The sequence below is a fragment of the Petaurus breviceps genome, unplaced genomic scaffold (genome assembly GCF_028583685.1).
Source record: "Petaurus breviceps papuanus isolate PSGF00001 unplaced genomic scaffold, PetGlider_PUasm1.0 90903, whole genome shotgun sequence".
NCBI lineage: Eukaryota > Metazoa > Chordata > Mammalia > Diprotodontia > Petauridae > Petaurus > Petaurus breviceps.
This window is the reverse complement of record NW_027187376.1, coordinates 16,570,109-16,589,369: the sequence shown is the minus strand read 5'-3', so window position 1 is coordinate 16,589,369 and position 19,261 is coordinate 16,570,109. Positions and strand designations below refer to the sequence as shown.

Below are 19,261 nucleotides of genomic sequence, written 5' to 3'. Positions count from 1 at the left end.
ATCTATCTATCTATCTATCTATCTATCTATCTATCTATCTATCTATCTATCTATCTATCTATCTATCTATCTATCTATATCAATGGTTATATGGAACAAAGGGTACAAAATTATAAAGCCTTTCCATTTGTTGACTCTCCTAGAACTTTTCTATCTGTATTTTACTTATGATTGTTCAAGGATAAGTTCAACATCACATCTTCTGTGATGCCTTTTTTCACATCACTGCAGTGGTCACTTTTCCCTTCTCTGGACTGAGCCTGTCTGGCTCAATATACATTTAACATATTTACTACCTTGCTAGTGTAGTTATATAGTTTTTAACTTTTCATCTCTGTCTTTTCTCCCCCAATTAGCTGATGTGTAAGAAAATTTTGTACTCTGTGTTTTAGGCACGAGCCTACCAGAAACAATTTTAGTTAATTTAGATTATTCTAATCTAAGCATTTCTCTTGAAAAATAGACACGACCAAAGACAGGCTGATTCACTCCATGACTTTAGCAATCTTTCTCTGACAAGCCATTTTTGAGTTAAAATTCATTATATGCCTGAACAAAGAAAAATTTCCAATATAATCAAGTGCAGTTACAGACCTCAAAGTAAAAGTTCAGTGGGCATTTTCATTTTTCCTCATCAAGCAGAAAAATAAACTAATTCAATCCAATAAACATTTATAAAGCACCTACTATATGTCAGTCATTGTGCTAAGCACTGAGAATAAAATTAATAAAAAAGACAGTTCCTGCCCTCAAGGAATTTACAATCTAATTGTAGTAATCTAAGAGTAGATAACACACAAAGGGAGGCAAGAATTGACTCAAGGCCAGTACACCTGGCATGAAGGCATCTTGTTCCATTTTATTTGATGCAGGTGAAATCAGGCAGATTGAGTGAGTCACTTTCTATATACTCTTGGAGGATCACTTTTTAAAAAATCACTCATCCTTTTTGACCACCCACTCTTAGGCAGTAGTGTTTAAATACTGTGGTATCATTACCCTTTTATGCTCTTAAAAATTACTGAAAACTCCCCCACAAGACCTTCTGTTTATGTTTTATATCTATGGATATTTAATCTTTCTACCTAACTTGGACCCTGCATTTGGTTCCTGGGGCCTGGATCCTCAAAATTTGAAGGATTCTTGTTCATTTCCATGCTCTTATTTCAGATCTGTTTTCTAAATAAAGCTCTTCCGTCCCAGGGAAAGTATGAGTAGAAGAAGAAAAAGAAAGAAACTGAAGTGTTTTATTAGTGTTATGAAAATAATTTGGATCTCATGAACCCCCTGAAAGTGTCCTTCAGACCACACTTTGAGAACCATGAACCATTGCTTTCACAATTCTCCTTTCCAAGTATTCATAGATGAATTCAAAATATACCTCCCTTAATAAAAGTCGTCAAAGACTTCTTCCTACTCTTAGTTTGATTATTAACTCTGATTACTCCCATGGAGGAGTCCTTCCTAGGGGCCTGGAGGTGAGTAATTAGATGGTTCAGTCTTTGATAAGCATGATTGAGAAAGATTTTAGTGCTGGATAGTATTTCTGAATTGGAAGTTAAAATAGGGGTTCTCTTTCAAATTAGTGCAAAAGCTTCAGACTAGCATAATTATAAAACACTTTCTAAATATTTATAAAAGGCAGTGTGTGTGTATTGTTTACTCTGCTTTCACAATTATAGACACCTTTGAGAAGGACTCGACTTGATTCTAAGGGAGCTAAGAAGGCTTCCAACTAGAACGTCCAACATGAGACTATCTTAGAAAATCTTTGTATCCCCTATAGACCTTACACAGTGCTAATCCTATAGTAGGTCCTCAATAAATAGTGAACAAAAAGGTTGCAAAATGATGAAGGCTTCCCCAAAATGGTCAAATTTCAAAAGTCAAACTGAAAAGGTTTAAGAGCTATTATCTAATCAACTGTACTGTACATCTGTCTTAGACTGCTCACGAAATGCTAATGGTTTATGGGTATACCTGACAGTAGGAGCAAATCATTTTAGAAAGAAATATTTTCTGTTCCTAAGTTTTTTGCTGATTGGGTATTTTCTAGTTATTCAGTTTTCACTGGTGAAGAATAAACACTTTGGGAATCATTCTTCTAAAAGTCTTTTGAAATTAGTTTCTCAAGTTAGATGCCAGTGAAATATAATGGGTTCAGAAGACCATGTTTTAGTAGGGAACTGGCGTTGGAATCAGGAAGACCTGAGTTCAAATTCTACTTGAGATAATGACTAGCTGTATGACCCTTGAGCAAGTCATCCTCTCTCTCACTCTGGCACTAATTAGTTACTAGGACTAATCTGCTAACTCATATAGATACCAATCTGTAATTTCCCTGGAGAGCAGTTCCTTCTACTGAAGAATTCATGACTCCTTCCCTTTCTGTACATATGGCACATCTTGATTCTGCCCTAACTATTAGAGTGACCTTGAACAAATCTTTTTGGCTGAAATTAATGGTAACATCTGTTGTTATCTTTTCAAACGATCTCCCCTCTATGCTTCAGTTTTCTTGCCTGTAAAACGAAGGAAATTGAGTAGAGAGGGAGTAAAAATAACCATTGATAGATTTGAGGGGAGGTTTCTGAACTTGGGTGTGAAAAACTATAACTTTATTTTCATTAACTTTTGGTTTCCTTGGTAATCCTCAGTATTTTATTTTGTGGATTTAAGCACATTATTCCAGAAGAGATCCATAGGCTTCACCAGACCACTTTGGGGTCCATGTCAACAAAAAAGGCTAAGAACCCTTGGCTAGATACTAGATGGCCTTTAAGGTCCTTGCTAGCTCAAAATAAACAAAAAACCATCCTGTGATTCTGTATGTCAGTGTTACTTGTGTTATGGTGGGGCTGTGACTATGGGCTCTTACCAGGCCCTCATGCAGCTCTGCATAGGTATGGGCCTTGATATTCTTTGGACTATTTATTTTGAGTAGGGCCAGAAGCACCTGTTTCATCCTTTCGTTTGAATTCCGTATCCTCTTTTCAAAGGTGTGTGTGTGTGTGTGTGTGTGTGTGTGTGTGTGTGTGTGTGTGTGAGAGAGAGAGAGAGAGAGAGAGAGAGAGAGATGCAGCTTTGCACTCTTGTTACCATTCCCTTAAGTGTGCTTGTAAGATCCGGTTTCAGTTCCCTGGGGTGTAAGCCTAGGCTCCCGTTACCAATCTCCTGGGCTGCTGCGTGTCTGCCTCTCTGTGTGTAGGTAGTTCTCAGGTTCGGGTTACCAGCACCGTACCTCCAAGCCCGCGCCCTGGTGCGGCGTGGCGAGGCCCGCGAAGGAGCAGGGGGAAGCGCCGCGGCCCCTTTAAGAGCCGGGGTAAGGCCTGGCCCCCGGGGCTGCGGGGAGCAGGGAGTGCACGGAGCGCGGCGGCGGCAGCAGGGAAGGAGGAGGAGGAGGAGGAGGAAGAAGAGGAGACGACTTCAGGACCTGGGCCACAAAAGTTTTATCGCCCTCTCCTAACTCCAGGGCACGACCCACTGGGGCATCAGCGAGGCCCCCGCGAGGAAGGGGGCCTGCTCGGGGCCGGGCACGAAGGCTGCCCGGCCGGGAGTTTCGGTTTCGTGGGGCGCTGGGAGGGGAGCCGTGGCCGGGACATGAGGAGGAGGAGCCGGCGGCGGCGGCGGCGAGGCGTCCCCGAGCGGCTCGGCCTGCGCTTCACCTGAGCGCCGGCCCGAGCGGCGCGGAGCCGGGCGCACGGGAGCGGAGCGCAGCACAGCGCGAGCCGAGGAGCAGCACCCTCGCGTTGCTGTCCCGCGCGCGGCCGACTCTTCCCAGGCACACTCAGCCCCCTCCCCTGCTCCGTGGCACCGGGCTCCCCAGCCCCACGTGCCCAAGCCCCCCGCGGGACTGAGGAAGGCGGGGGAGCCGCGCGCCCCCAGGTGGGCGTGCCTCCTGGGACGGGGCAGACACACCTGTTCTCAGCGCCGCCCCCCTCCTGTTCCCGATCCCCTTGACCTCTAGCCTTAGCCAGGGCCCCAGGAGTCCCAGCAACCCCGCTCCCTTCCCACCCACGCCCGGCTCTTCCCGCCCTGCACTGTTGTTCTGGTTGCCTGGGTGTCCTGTATTGGTGACCGCTTGGCGAGGATGAAAGTGACCGTCTGTTTCGGGAGGATGGGGATTGTGGTTCCCTGCAAGGAGGGACAGCTCCGAGTTCGAGACCTCACCCAGCAGGCTCTCCAGCGCTACCTCAAAGCCAAGGAGAAGGTAAAGCCAGCTTTTGGATGGGTGTACTACTTAGGGGGCGTGTGGAGCAGGACCAGGGGAGGTAGTGCTGGAAAGGTGACACTTCTTCCTCCCCACACCACCTTGGTACGTGGGGGAACCCCCGAATTTCACACCTGACACCTGTCTAATGCCCTGGGTGGAGTCCAGGTAACCTCCCGAAACTCAGATACAAATGTTGGGAACTCCCAGTCCTCTCGGGGCATAGGTCACAGAAGCAGAGTTATTGGCCCTAGTTCATGCACTCAGATTTTGTGATCTGCATTTCATTTTACTTTTTTTGGAGAAGTCATTTGGTTTTTGTGGTTTAGGAGTGTTGTGAGGATATAGACTAAAAGATGTGGGATTGACCATAATACTTTTTCAGACTCTTTTTCTCTTCCTCCCCAAGGAAATTATTGGTATCAAGAGTTTATTTGGTCTAGGTAATAGATGTTTTTCCAAGTAGCGTTTCAACCTCTAATTAGGCTGGTTTTCAGTGACTTGCAGAAACTCTGGTAGGAGGATGAAGTAGGTACTTATACGATCCCATTCACTTTTTTTTTTTTTTGGGGAAAACGGTTCCAGAAATCAGTGACAAGTTAGAACTAGTGTTCTATTTCTGTATCCTGTTAAGGTATGTTTAAAGTGTGTTTGGAATTCTAAAAGGTAAGTTGAAAAATAAAACTTACAATAAAATTAATCTCTTCTTAAAATTGAGGCAGGTGGGTGGCTCAGTGAGACCAGCAGTCCGGATAGACCTGAATTCAAATCCTGTTTTAGAACTTGCTAGCTGCATGATCCTGGGCAAGTCACTTAACTTCTGTTTGCCTTATCTACTGGAGAAGGAAATGGCAAAGCACTCAAGTATCTTTGCCAAGAAAACTCCAGGGACAGTTACTGGTGTGCTATGCTGCACAGGGTCAGGAAGAGTCAAACAGGACTGAACAATAATTACCTCTTGAAATTCTGGACCTTTTTCTTTTTCTTTTTTTTTTTTTTTGCTTGGGGTATATTTAAATATTTTGTTAATGACCAAAGAGATTTTGTGATCCTAGAAGTTAGTGTTCCAAGAGCTCTTAGAGTTCATTTTCTCCCACTCCCCTCCCCAACCTTTTTTTAAACCAGATGAGTAAACTGAGGCTCAAAGAGTTGTCACCTACCCTGGGATTTGAACCTGGGTTCTCTTATTCCAAATCAAAGACTCTTCCCACTATGTACATCTTACAGAATACACATCTGATGTTCAGTCCTGTTCAACATTTATTAAACAATTATACTTTATTATCAGGTGCTGTGGTAAGCATTGGGGGCTACAAAAATAAAAGAAAGAAAGAAAGAAAAAAGAAATGGTTCCCACTTTCAAGGAGGTGAAGTTCTCTCAAGGAGGCAAATGCAACACAATATAATACAGGTGTAGTGAGAGTAGGAGAGATGAAAGTCCTCAAGGAAAATTTGAGGAAAGTAAGAACAATCTGAGCTGGGGTCAGGAAAAGCTTCATGGAGAAGCTGGCACCTGATGAGCTGAGTGTTTTTTGAAGGAAGACAAGGATTTTAAAGGGTGAAAATAAAGAAAACGTGAGTTCTGGAGATGAAGGAAAGTTTGTGACTTCAATGGAGATGGTAAGTTTAGTTCAGAGAACTGCTAACCATCCACTTTGACTGGAATAATGGGTGCAGAAGTAGCAGGAATGAGAGTGGAAAGGTAGACTGCAGTCAAATTGTGGAGACCCTTGCATTCTGGGTTGATGAATGTGTATTTCATCCCGCAGGAAATAGGGAACCCACTGAAGTTTCTTCAGCCAGGGAATAATAGTTATGCTTCTTTTCTAGGAAGATTTTTTTAGCATCTTTGGTGAAAGATGGATTAGAAAGTGAAGAAATAAGAAGAGCAGGTGAAAATAGATGAGGACATCAGTGAGTGATGATGATGAGAGCGGAATGAAAGGGACTAAAGTTGTGTTGGGTCTGTTTTTGTATGAGTTCACCTCTACAGAGATTCTAGAACTAGAATATTGGACAATCCAGTCCCTGGAAGATATGGTTTCTAATTTCTTTGAATGAACTCATGGCTATCTGAAATAGAAATAAAAGAACTTTTTACATTTTGAAGACCAGAAATAAAATGTGTGACATATCTCTAAGATATACCCATATATACCATCACTCTGTCTGCTAAAAGAAGTTCTCATACTCAATTACATAGAAACAAAGTACTACTTTTATGAATATATTCGATTCCAGGGATACATTTCGTGCTGTTTGGATAAAGTCATACTTCAACGAATACTCTCATCATAAAGTTAGACCTTTGTTAAGTGTTTACCACTCACAGTATGGACAACACCCTCCTTCCCCCAAAAAATGAGTGAAGCATTCTGCTAGCTATTAGGCCAAATGGATTAATTAGAACATGGTCTCCTCTCATGAAGCTTTTGTTCCATTTGGAGATATGAAAGATACACAAATAACAATGTGGGAGGTGGGGAGGAGGTTCACTTGGGGCATGGGAACTTCTTTAAAAAGTATTTTGATAACTGCATTTCAATATAATTGGTTTCTTTTGTAATCATATGTATCTTATTTTGTGCATTTTAATAGACTTTGCCAGACCTGTGACCCTAAAATGGCTAAGAATCCAGTTAGGAATTGGAAGGTCATAGAAGGCTCCATAGAGTTATGGCATTTGAATTGGGTCACAAAGGTATTTTAGGGATAGATAATGACATGAACATCTAAAGTATTTTACCAAAATTTAACTCTTTACTGACTATAATGAATAAAACCTTACCTTTGTATAGTCCTTTGCCCTTTTCAAAGTTCTTTGATTTATCTTTCTTGATACACCTAAAAATGGAGCTTGGCAGGACATATATTATTATCCTCATTTGACAACTGAAAAAACTGAAGCTCAGAGAAATTGAATACCCTTTGGTGATTAGGGTCGTATAGCTATGTCATTAGTAGTTGTACTGGGACTAGAATAACCCTGTTTATTTGAATATTTCACTCTTGTTTTCATACTGTTCTGTTGCCTCCTGTCATCTTGACATGTCAATCTGTATAAAGTGTACTTTCTACACAGCTTTCACCACTGTTCAAATTGTACATTAATGTTGAGCTTTCTACTATGCTGCACAGTTAGAATTGAGATTTTTTTTAAACTTGGGAACCAATTAAAATGTTTGAGTTCACATTCCACCAACTTTTGAAAGTTGGTTACAATTAAGAATAGAAAAGAACTTCAAGCAGATTTTATCAGAGGATTATTTTGGTGTGTTTTTTTTTCAATCATGCTATAAAAACATTGATTTAAGTCTTGTACATTTAGAATGCTAAGGTATGGAGCTGTCCAGGTTGTAGGAATATGCTATAACAGTGGAGCATATGATTCACAAAAAAAATACTAATACTTGTTATTCTTGATTTATTCTATTAGGTGATATTTAGTGGATTGCAATTTGTTTTTAAAAGGCACTTGCATCATTGGCATTCTGGACTCGGTGTAATTTATAATATCACAGAACACATTATAATTGCATTGATCAGTTTATTATAGTTACCTGACATTACACTTTTCTGTGTTTATATTTACATATCAGTTAAGTTTGTGACATTTAAAGGTCATCTGCTGCTTATAAAATGCTGATTTTTTTTCACATTTCTAAAATCCCAATAAAAAAAAGCAACTATATTTTCCACTTATCTCTTTCCTTCACAAACCCCAAACCAAAAACCCACTCCTATCCCTAAAGTTCTTGAACCACTTAAAAAAATTGAATAAATGTCCCACACCAAATGGCATTTCCAATTATTAGAAATTCAAGAGTACGTATGAAGAATAGTTCTTCCTTTAGTTATGTTTGAGAAATAAAAGAATATTAGTAAAAGCAAGTTGGAAAAAAGCTATTTTTGTTAAATAAATCAGTGAAATTTCTCAAATGCCTCTTTTTACTCACAGGATTTTACAAGTTGCATATTGATTCTTCCTACTGAAAAGTAACACCCTGTATATATTCTGAACTCTTTCAGCCTGTGCATGCATATGAATTTCATTGATAGGAACTTTGGTTTTTATTAAAAATGTATGTACTCAGAACTAACTCTTAAATAAAATAAAAATGCAAATCATCTGTAGGTCATCCTAATTTTTTAAAATTATTAAAATAATTAAATATTGGTGCCATTTTTTTTCAGTAGAAGGGTGCCAAATAATTGCATTGCTTTAAAATGTAGCAATTTTACGTTTGCTAGCTACATGAAGGCTGGACACAATTGTTTGGACTCCTATTTTATTATGCAAGTTATATAGACTATAGAAAAAGCAGTCTTGTTTCTGAGTAATACCTCAGGCTTCTTTGTAATTTGATTGGAACTTTCCACATGAAAGAAGAATAAAATTATGTGTGCAATCTTGTAGGCCATGGATAAAGAGTGCTGTAAAAAGACATTTATGGGGAGAATAAGCATAGTAAATCTCTGTAGTTCAATACAGTCAAGTTTAAAGATTTAGGATAGGAACTGAGATTTCTAAATAGTCTGGAAGCTAAATGAGGCATAAAGAAACTTCAGGATTTTGTGGGCAGTGTGAGAGAGGCATCAACCACCTGCTGAGGAGAAACAAAGAAAGCTGGTATTTGAGGAATGTAGGGAATAGTCTGAGTCAGCAAGAGATAAGACCAGAAGTAGGTGGGGACATAGATTGATGGAGAGATCCTGTCCAAGACTTCAAAGGTAGAGGAACCTTTAATTATGGGTACTGAAATTTGGGGGTAAAATTTATGCACATGAATCCTTGCTTCCAAGTTAGTTGATGTTAGTTGATTGGTGAATTGAGTTTGAACTATCATGTTGACAAAGGGTACTACAAAGGCACTAAAGTAGAAAGAGACAGGAAAGCCTGGGAAGAGAAATGCATGGCTTATAGAGAGCCTGTTAATTCATGAATTTGTTCCCTTGCTAAGATGGTACCTTGTGAACTGGTATATGACACCAATTGAAGTAGTTAGAACAGTACCTTGCATGTGATAGATATCTAATATTTGTCAACTTGAACTGATTTTAAATGGATATTTTGATGCTGTGGTTGTTGGGTTGTGTCCAACTCTTTGTGACCCCATTTGGGGTTTTCTTGGCAAAGAAACTGAAGTGGTTTTGTCATTTCATTTTCCAGCTGATTTTACATTTGTAACTGAGGTAAACAGGATTAAGGAAGGAAACTGAGGTAAACAGGATTAAGTGACTTGCCCAGGATCATGCAGTTAGTATCTGATGTTGGATTTGAACTCAGGTCTTCCTGGCTCCAGGCTTGGCACTCTATCCCACTATGTCACTTAGCTGTCTAGATTTAAATGGATAAGTCAACTTTAAAGGTTAAGGATATTATAACCTTGATTAGAATAGCAATGATTAAATTCGTGTTCCACTTTGTAGGTAGAGGAGCAGGAAGAAAATAAACATTTACATAACATCTGTTCTGTGGCAGTAGTTCAGTAAACACTTGATCTCATGTGATATCTCATTTGATCCTCATAATAACCCTGCAAGGTAGGTGCTATTATTATTTTCATTTTATAGTTGAGGAACTGAGGCAGAGGTGAAGTGACTTGCCCAGGGTCACACAGCTAGTAAATGTCAGAGGTCAGATTTTGAACTCAGGTTTTCCTGATTCCAGTCCTAGAGCTCTGTTCACTGTGCCACCTGCTAACTGGTGAAGCAACTCAAGAGAGGTAAAGTAGTTGTAGGAGTGGAAGGAAAGTGTAGGATACAGTATAGACTTTCTTCTTCTCAAGTAAACTGAACCAAATATGTCTAGGTTAGGTGGACAGGTATGGTAAGAGTGAAAGCTCACACAGAAGAAAAGAGAAATCTGTTGAGGAAAGTATGCATTTTAGGAGAATGGGAGAGTAATGTATAAGATTAAATTAATAAGCTAGTGGACACGGTGACATAGAAAAAGATCAGTCACCCGATTGTCTTCAAGTATATAAATAAACATTTTTGAACACTTCTCAGAAACTTGTCAGACTTTTTGTTATATGATCTGTTCACTAGTTGATAATAACTTTCTAAGTGAGAACAGGATTAAAACTAGAACTCTGGATTCATAGAAAGATCAATATTTTAGAAAAGTTGTTGATGTAACAAGTGAGATTCCTATTTATTTAAGGATAATATTATCTTAGAAGTGCTGAAAAGGATAATTGATTCTTCTGTTTAACTTTTCATGTGTTTGTACCATTTCTCCCCAACTATTAGAATTCTGTGTATCACTCACAATGTCCTACACATAACAGGCACTCAAAATATTTGTTAGGTTAATCTGACTTATGATAGGAAAAACTTGAGCCTTTTTGCATTCCTAAAAGAATAACATCTGTAGATGTTATCAACTGAAGACAATATTAATGACTCAGCATCATTTAGTGGGGCATGTGAGTTAGTTTGGTTTACTAGTATTGATGTTGGATTTTTGCTGATCCGTTCAAAACTCTAGCCTGGCCCTTCTTCTGTTTGGGGTGGATATTCAGGAAACTCTGGCTAGGCTTGAGAAGACAAGAATCTTCAACATTGAAGAAAAATTAAACTAACTTCAATGGGGAAATGAACCTCCAATCATGGCCTCATTGGCAATTTGCCTCCGTGTCCAGCTAATCAGTTATTGGTTCCTAGTGGGGTCTGTGATTGTGACTCCTATAACTGTCCTTAAAGGAATTTAGTTGGGGGAGAGTTTTTCATTATCTCATGTAGTCCTTACTTTCACATTCTTGTTGACATTGTCATTTACCCTCCTTCATTAAAGAGTTTGTTGACATAAAGGGATCTTTGTTTACTCTAATCTCTGAGAACTCCCAGGAAGAGAGAATCTTCTGAGACTGAATAACCTGTCACTGGGCTAGGATATTTGTTGAGGTAGCCTGGGTCTGCCACAGGGAAGTTCTTTGCCTTAGTCAAGGAAATTCTGGGATTCATCCTAGTATGGAAGAGAGAGAGTAGTCAAGAACAGGATATGAAGTTTGACAGACCTTAACAGTGTGGTTTGAATTATTGCAAATTTCTTAGAATTCTGACAAGACCATGGTAAAAAATGGAAGTTTAAAAAGAAGTTTTAAGCCACAGATAAGTTACAGTTGAAATGTTCTTTTTGGACTTTTCTTCCCCTTTTCCATTAGCTTGAGGAATCAAAAGTTGGTTCTTTTTTCTCATTTTACAATAAAGCTGTACATTGATTTTGCCTAAAGTCACATGGAATGGAGAGAAAATAACAGTACAAGAGTGTCTGTATGTCTGTTTTCATACTCTGTATGACAGATGTTTTGACTTTATTTGGTGTCTATCATAAAATTGGACTTGGACTTGATGCTTGTACTTCAAGTCCAAAGCTTTAAGTTGTAATCCCTGCCCTAATATTTACTGTTAATTTACTGTGTTAATGTGGCCAAGTCACAAGTCACATCACCTCTCACAAAAAAAGGTCATCTATTATGAGCTAACTAACAAAACATGATAAAATAATTTAGTTTCCCTCCCTTTTCCATGTTTTGTTATGTTAAGGGCTTGTTCCTCTTTACTATATTGACAAAAAAGAGGCTCACTCTTTTTCTTTGACCATTATAGCTTATTCTGTGAGGTAAACACTGATAGACAAAAATGTATAGCTAGACTTCTCTAATTAAGAGATCCTATTATGGAGAGGTAGGTTAGTGGTGTGGGAAGAGTTCCAGACTGGAAGTTTGAAGACTGTGTGTCACCTTGAATGTTCTGGGATTCATTTTTTTCAACTTTTAATTTAGAACATTAGACTAGATCAGGGATTCTTACAATAGCAATGTAGTGAAGTCTTTAGATCCCTTGTCAGAATAATGTTTTTAAATGCATAAAATAAAATAAAACATTGGCTTGGAAAAGAAACCAATTATATTTAAATACAGTTATCAAAACAGTCAAGAAAATATGACACAGATGCCAAGATAAGCTGTGGACTATATGATGTTCAGACGTCTGAGTCAATTCATACAGTTTATGCTGTATGCTTGGAAAAGCTGCCTTGCAGAAGATGGGACTTGAGCTGTTATTTGAAGCCAGGGAAGCTAAGAAAGTTTAATACATTGTATTATGGAGAGAGAACTTTGAAGAAACTGAGTTGAGTGTCTCCCACTGTAATAGAAATGACCATTTTCAGAATTTGTTCTTATGAATATTGGAAATTTAAATTAGAGGTGTACCTTCGATTTTTGCAATAGCTGTCTTAAAGAATTTCTTAAAGGTCTTTTCCCCCAAGATTTTCTTTTGCAATAAATGTCTTAAAGAACTTTTAAGATCTTAAGACTATCTTTAAAAGGTCTATATAAACTGACTTTTGGGAATTGAAAAGAAAACTTCTGAAACTTTTCTGTAAAGTAGATAATATGTAATCACATCTAATTTATATTTTATAAGAATAATTATTCTTGTCTTTTCTGAAAGCTGGATGTACTTTTTATTATGTATTTTCTCACTCTAATGTGATTAAGTATAAGACTAACATCATGTTTTGTCTAATTCTTTTTTAATATTGATGCTCCACAGTCAGAAGACTTTACAGTACTTTATACTTGGAATACATTGACTCTTTAATACCAACTTTAAGATTGGGAGCTTGACTAAGTTATTGTCTGTTTGAGATTTATTATTAAGCAGTTTGGATTTTCTCAAGCAGTACTTTGTAATAGTTTTTGTATAGGGAGGATCTCTTGAAGATAACATAGGATAAATGACCTTTATTGCATTATTCAAGCAACTTTTTCCTTTCACTCTCCTTATTAATGTTGTATGAAACTAAGGATTTGGGTAATTCATTTTAATTCATTTATCCTTAATTTCCTCATCAGTAAAATATGCAGTTAGACTTACATTACTACTTCATAGGGTTGTGATGAGTAAAGTGCTTTCTAAACTGAGAAGTGCTCAGTATAAATGGTAGAGATAGATTCCTTTGCTAAGAGCATATTTTATTTTGGAGAGGTACTGTATTCATTAAAAAAAATAAAATTGGTAGTTCTATTAAAATCTGCTGGGTTATTTTTTTAATGCCTGACTTTAAGCTCATAGGACTAAGGGTCCAATAAATATAGACTGGATATGAAATTGGCAGTTTTGAGTATGGAATATCAATTGTCTTTCTTGAGCAGGAGAGATGAGAGTTGGATATTGAGGCTTCATAAAGGTCAGAACTTGGCCCAGAAATAGGTTGGTGCAGAAATTCTTGTAACTTTGTAAATCTTTGGAAAAATTGAGAGCCTGACTTATTAGTCATTATGTGAAGATCATTTTTTTCCTTTGTCATAACATGAATTGTATTGAGAACTTTTAATATTAGGTTCTGGGTTACTTCCTTTTTGTGGGAAAGAGACAGGATAGGATAAACAGTTCTAACCTTTGTATTTATAGATACCTACAAATTCTGAAGAATTGACAAAGATATTTGACCTGAAACAGCCCTACATAGATCTTCACAAAATGCTCATGACTCTGGTTCATATTTATTTCCAGTCCAAGTTTGATTTCATATTGTGTAAATTTAGTTTGGTTTACATTTTAAACTTTGTTCTTTTTTGTTCTAGGTTATTCATGGATGACATCTCATTAAAAAACTAACCTTTCATTTCAGCTGTCGTGTGTTGTCAGGATTTAGCATTTTCTGGCTTACCATGACTTTTAGCTTTTGCAGGAAGATGTGTGGGAGAAGCTTGTTGATTTCCTTTTGTACTTCCCACAGTGACTGTTCCAAGTCTTTCCCAATTTGTTGAATCCTTTAATTCCCTAACTCTTAGCAGATGAGAAATAGAGACTGTTTGGCATAAGTTTCATCAGCTTTCCTCTTTGCTTCAGAATGTATTTGTATCTACAGCTTATCCTCTTCTCCAGGGTAGGGACTTTTTATTCTAAAAAGGTAAAGGTTGAGAAGTGATGTGAGTGAAATCCAAAAATTATGGATAACATTGTGAAGGTGAACATAAATTTGTCCACCAGCTTCTGGAATACTAGGATTAGGAAACACCCTTTAAAAACAAAGTAAGGTAAGTTAAAGATGTCAAACTTATTTCAGAAATTCATTATCTCCAGCAATCTGTAAAGGCAGAAAATAGAAATTGTTTCAAAAAGGTTTTATTTAGGTAGACTTATGAATGATAGCGGCATAATTGACTCAAAGAAAATCTGGGCTATGCCCAATCTTTAAAATCAAGTTGGACTGCCATGTTCTCCAATAGAATGTCTCCTGGGTCCTTTGTGGAAATATTACTGAGAAGAATGGATTTTAAGGACTGATCTAATATGGCAACTTAAATTTTCATTTCATAGTCAATCTACCAGTTTGATTAAAGGATTCACATAGAGGGATAGTAGAAGATTAATTAGGTGGAAGTCAGACTGTTTGTCTTGAATGGTAAGGTGAAGGAATTTGAATTTTGTCCTCCAGGCAGTAGAGTACCAGTAAAAATAACAATTAAAATTATATTTTAGGAAGAATAATCCTTGTGTAGTGGTAAGAGTGAGCCCTGAACTTGGAATCAGGACCTAGATTTCAGTCTTGGATGTACACCTTGCTTGCTGTGTGACTGGGCAAATCACTTATCTCCTAAGGTTTGAACTAATTAAATCTTTGCTAAAGTGCTTTCCTATGACTCTAATCTGTTGAGTGTATGTAAAATGGGTTAGAAATGAGTCTAGAGATAGGGGGGTCAATTAGGAACATGTAATGAGAAGTACAGTGGAACTGCACTCATTTTGACTCTAAAGTCAAAAGACCCTGGCTTCAAATCCTTCCTCAGATATATTGGCTTATTCAGATACATTACAGTGCATGACCATGGCCAGATTACTTATCTGCACTGGGCCTTGGCTTCCTCCTTTGTATGAGAGTCTCTGAGGGTCCTTCTACCTCTAGCTCTGTGACCCTGTAGCTAGCCCAGGGTTATTGATAGTTTCTCTCATAAAAAAAAAAAACAAAACAAAAAAAAACAAAACTCTCTTTATTTCTTAAACTGAAATTCACTAACTGAAACTGGTGGAGTAGAAAGTCAGTTTGAATTATGGAATATCTGTGTGGTATATATAGCGGAAAGAGGACTTGATTAGTGATTAGAGACCCTGAGTTCTAGTCCTGTCTCTTCCTTTAAAAACCTATGTCATTTATTCTTTGGGGCCTCAGTTTTTTCACCTGTAAAGTGAGTAAGTTTGTCTACATTGCAACTTTAATATATTTTCAAGGTCCAAAAAAAATTATTGCTCTCATTCCATGATTTATTACATTGGAGCATTTATACACATGGACATATACGCATATGTACATGTAGGTTTATATGTCTATGTATACATCTGTCTGTATATTCTTATATGTGTATATATACAAATAAATATAAATTTATAGATTTATAAATGAGTATATATTCATTATAAAATATAAATATACATATGATGAAGCCTACTTAAATATACATATGCATAAATATATGTATATATAAATGTATAAGTATGTGCACATGTATTCTATGTATGTATAGAGTCCCTCGAACTAACTCTTAGTTTTAGGAGAACTCTTTGTCAAGGCTGGTATTATGAATAGATGACTGAATTGCAGTTATCAGTATTCCCATCTATGCAAACATTGTTTTTATTTTTTTTTAAAGTTCATTTGCTCAAGACTTTTTTTTTTCATAGATATCCACATATTTTCTCCCTTATTAGACTGTAAGTTTCTTGATGACAAAGATTGATTCTTCTTTTATGTCTCCACAATCCTTTGTATAGTGTTATGCATGCAATGGGTATTAAAAAAAAATAGACTGTCAGATTAACACAGATTCTGAATTAGTGTGGATTTATATCGATTCTTATTTCATGTTATTCACCCCTACATATTATCCATTCCTTTCAAATTGCCCTGCTAGCTATTTCCTGTACACAGCAGTTCATCTCCTACCTGCAAGCCTTTTCCCAGTGTTTCCCCACTCTGGAATTAATCAACTCCTCCTTTCTACCTTGTAGGAATCCCCTGTGACTTTTAAGTATATCTCAGGTGATGCTGCTTACATGAGAGAAGGCTTTCTTGTTCCCACCAGTTAGAAATACTTTGAACCATTTTGTAATTGCTTATCTATTTATGCATATATTTCCCATAGTAGAATATAAGCTCCCTGAGGGCAGGGATTGTTTTTCCCCCCCTTTGTATTCCCTGTGGCTCACAGAATGTTATGCCCTAGGTAGTTAAATAAATGTTTAAGTTAATTGATTTAATGACTAGGTAGAACAAGATGAAGACTTAAAGAGACTCCTTGGAGTACATTCATACATTAACATTATTTGACTCCATGAGAGAGGTTCAACCATGAGCTAAGCATTGCTATGAAGAGAAATGGTGAAACAGGGAGATATGTTCAGCAATATCCAGAAATATGTCCTGTGTGAGGTCCACAACAGAGAAGGACTTCCTATTGATCCTAAGCTTCTCCTAAAGGTTTCTCTTTGCAGAGCAAAATAACTTCATGGACTCCCAGAGTACTTAAATGTTTCAGACACATCTACAGCAATAGGAAATAGATACATCTGGCCACCCATGATGGAAAAACAAGAAGATTTTCAAAAAGCATGTTTCCTAGATTTTGATATTCACCTGGAAGGGCAGACTACCATTTCATTCTATCAACATGTACATCTTGGCCAAGTGGTATTGTTGGGCAGTGAACTGGAGCAGAAACTAAAGGAGATTAAGCCTAATTGTGTTTGGGGAAAATGCATAGAACATTCAGAGATCTTAAACAACAGATGCACAGAAACATGGAGTGTCTTGTTTGTGGAACAGCATTATTTGCCTGTATGAGCTTGGGCAAGTCATTTTACCACCTAGTACTCAGTTTCCTCATCTGTAAAGTGAGGACTAGATGGCATATTGGGAACTTATGAAAAATTTAGATTCAGTATTAGAAGAAGAGATGTGATGGTCAGATGGTGAGCCTGAGAGAAAAGATACAGTCCAGTGTTATATTAAGACTCTTCACTACCAAAAGAACAGCAACAACAAAAGACATTCGCTAGGGGAGAATTTATAGGAAAATAGGAACCTGAATCACATAGAATGAGAAGCCATGATTGGTCTGAGACTTGGAGCAGTAGAGAAAGTATCACGCACTACTGATATCAACCAAAACAGAATAATTTGATGACATTTATTACTTTTTTTTATTATTTGGAGGGGCCCTGGTAGTAGTGAATGTTAACATCTTCATTTCTGTGGTCAAAAAATAGTCTTGAGGAATCTTTTCTGTTCAATATATATGTTTGCTTAATTTTTAAGAGGTTTGGTAGTTTAATTTCTGTTTTTTCATTCTCTTAAAGCCTAGATTCTTAAACTGGGGTCTGTGAATTTACAAACAATTTTTTTGATAACTATCTCAACATAATTGATTTTCTTTGTAATTTATGTCGTTTATTTTATACATTTAAAAGAGAAGATAAGATGTCCATAAGTTTATCATACTGCTCCAGGGGGTTGGTGATACAAAAAAAAATGTTAAGAACTATCATTCTTATACCCAAAGGGGGATCATTGTAATATGATACACTTTGTTGTTGTTCAGTCAGTTACATCTGATTTTTTGAGACCCCATTTGGGGTTTTCTTGGCAAAGATACTGGAGTGGTTTTTCATTTCTTTCTCCGGCTCATTTTACAGATGAGAAAACTGAGGCAAAGAGAGTTTAATAACTTGCTTAGGGTCACCTGGCTAGTGTCTGAAAGCCAGTTTGAACTCAGATCTTCCTGACTTCAGACGTTGTGTTCTCCACTGCCCTTCTTAGCTGCCCAATATGGTGTCCTAAGGTGGAGTTAATATGCATAATGATGATTCTGGGACTGCAGTAAAAGATTAAGGTTTGACCCAGTATTTTCCCATTAAAGAAACCAGGGAACTGTCTAATAAGTTTTGGAAAAACTTGTATCCCCAAAATAGTTAAATATGTTTTGTACTTGAAGAGTTAAGCTTTGTGCATCTGGAAAATTCAAGGCTATGAAACAGTGCAATTGTGCGAAATAAATATGCATTTTATTGAGCCTGAGTGAAATCCTGTCTCAACTGTTGACCTCCATTTCTTGGGTTGCCTTTGTAGTGGGACCCCAAAGCTTTTTGGGCTCTTTGCCTCATAGTTCTCTGGGTGTGAAATTTTTCTACTGTATCTTCTGCCTTAGTTGATTTTCTAATTTTCCAGTCAGAGTATCAGTTGCCACACACCTCTCCTGCTGCTTCTAATCTCTCCTGGACACTATTGCCACCTCCCATTGCTTCCAATTCCCTAGTTTCTGCTGCCTACTGCACACCCCCCTTGTCCTCTTTTCACTTTTCTTCTTCTTGTCTTTGGTCTCCTTTTCCCTGTGTATATTTTAACTTTAATGTGGAAAAGACCAACCTATTATAGATATGGTTAGCCAATCAGGATGTTTCTTTTTTTATTTTCCTATGAGCTGACCTGAGCAATAATAGTTCAGAGCATTTCAGAATGCCAGCTGCCAAGTAGGTGAGGTTTTATTGTTGTGACTGGTTATCATTCATGGGGAACCCCTAACTCCACCCTATTTGTATGCTCTGAAATTTTATTTTAGCATTTTAATTTTTTTTATTTGGTGTAAAAAACACTTTGTAAGAACTCTTTGCGAAACACACAATTGCTTAGCTAATATAACTAGATCCTTTTTCCTCACAATTCAAGTATTCATCTTTGCAGTGAAAAAAAAAACTTTCTAAATCGCCTTGAATTCTTTCCATTTATTTTTTTTAACCATTAATTAATAGGTGTTCCTTTAAATTCATAATCCATCTCACCATTTTTTTTCCAGTAACAGAAGATGGTCCTTTTGGTGGGATTTTTTGGTTATCACAGTTGCAATTGCTAGCCTTGTTTAGCATTTTCATAGGGAGTCTTCATTTTGAATTGACTCCTAATATCCTTGTGTGTTCAGCAATCTGCATAGTTAACATTTATAATTTGCATCTTTTCCTACCAAGAGCTACTCCGGGAATTGG

General features: G+C 37.5%; 1 protein-coding gene across 1 annotated transcript in view; it reads left to right on the top strand.

Annotated features, from left to right (window-relative positions):
- Positions 1-3,701: 3,701 nt before the first annotated feature.
- The window catches only part of PARD3B (par-3 family cell polarity regulator beta), a 1,344,967-nt gene continuing 1,329,407 nt past the window's right edge, over positions 3,702-19,261 (top strand). Inside the window, exon 1 of the mRNA XM_069075096.1 lies at positions 3,702-4,210. Within this exon, the coding sequence (XP_068931197.1) occupies positions 4,091-4,210 (120 nt within the window). The 5' untranslated portion in view covers positions 3,702-4,090. The remainder of the gene's footprint in view (positions 4,211-19,261) is intronic.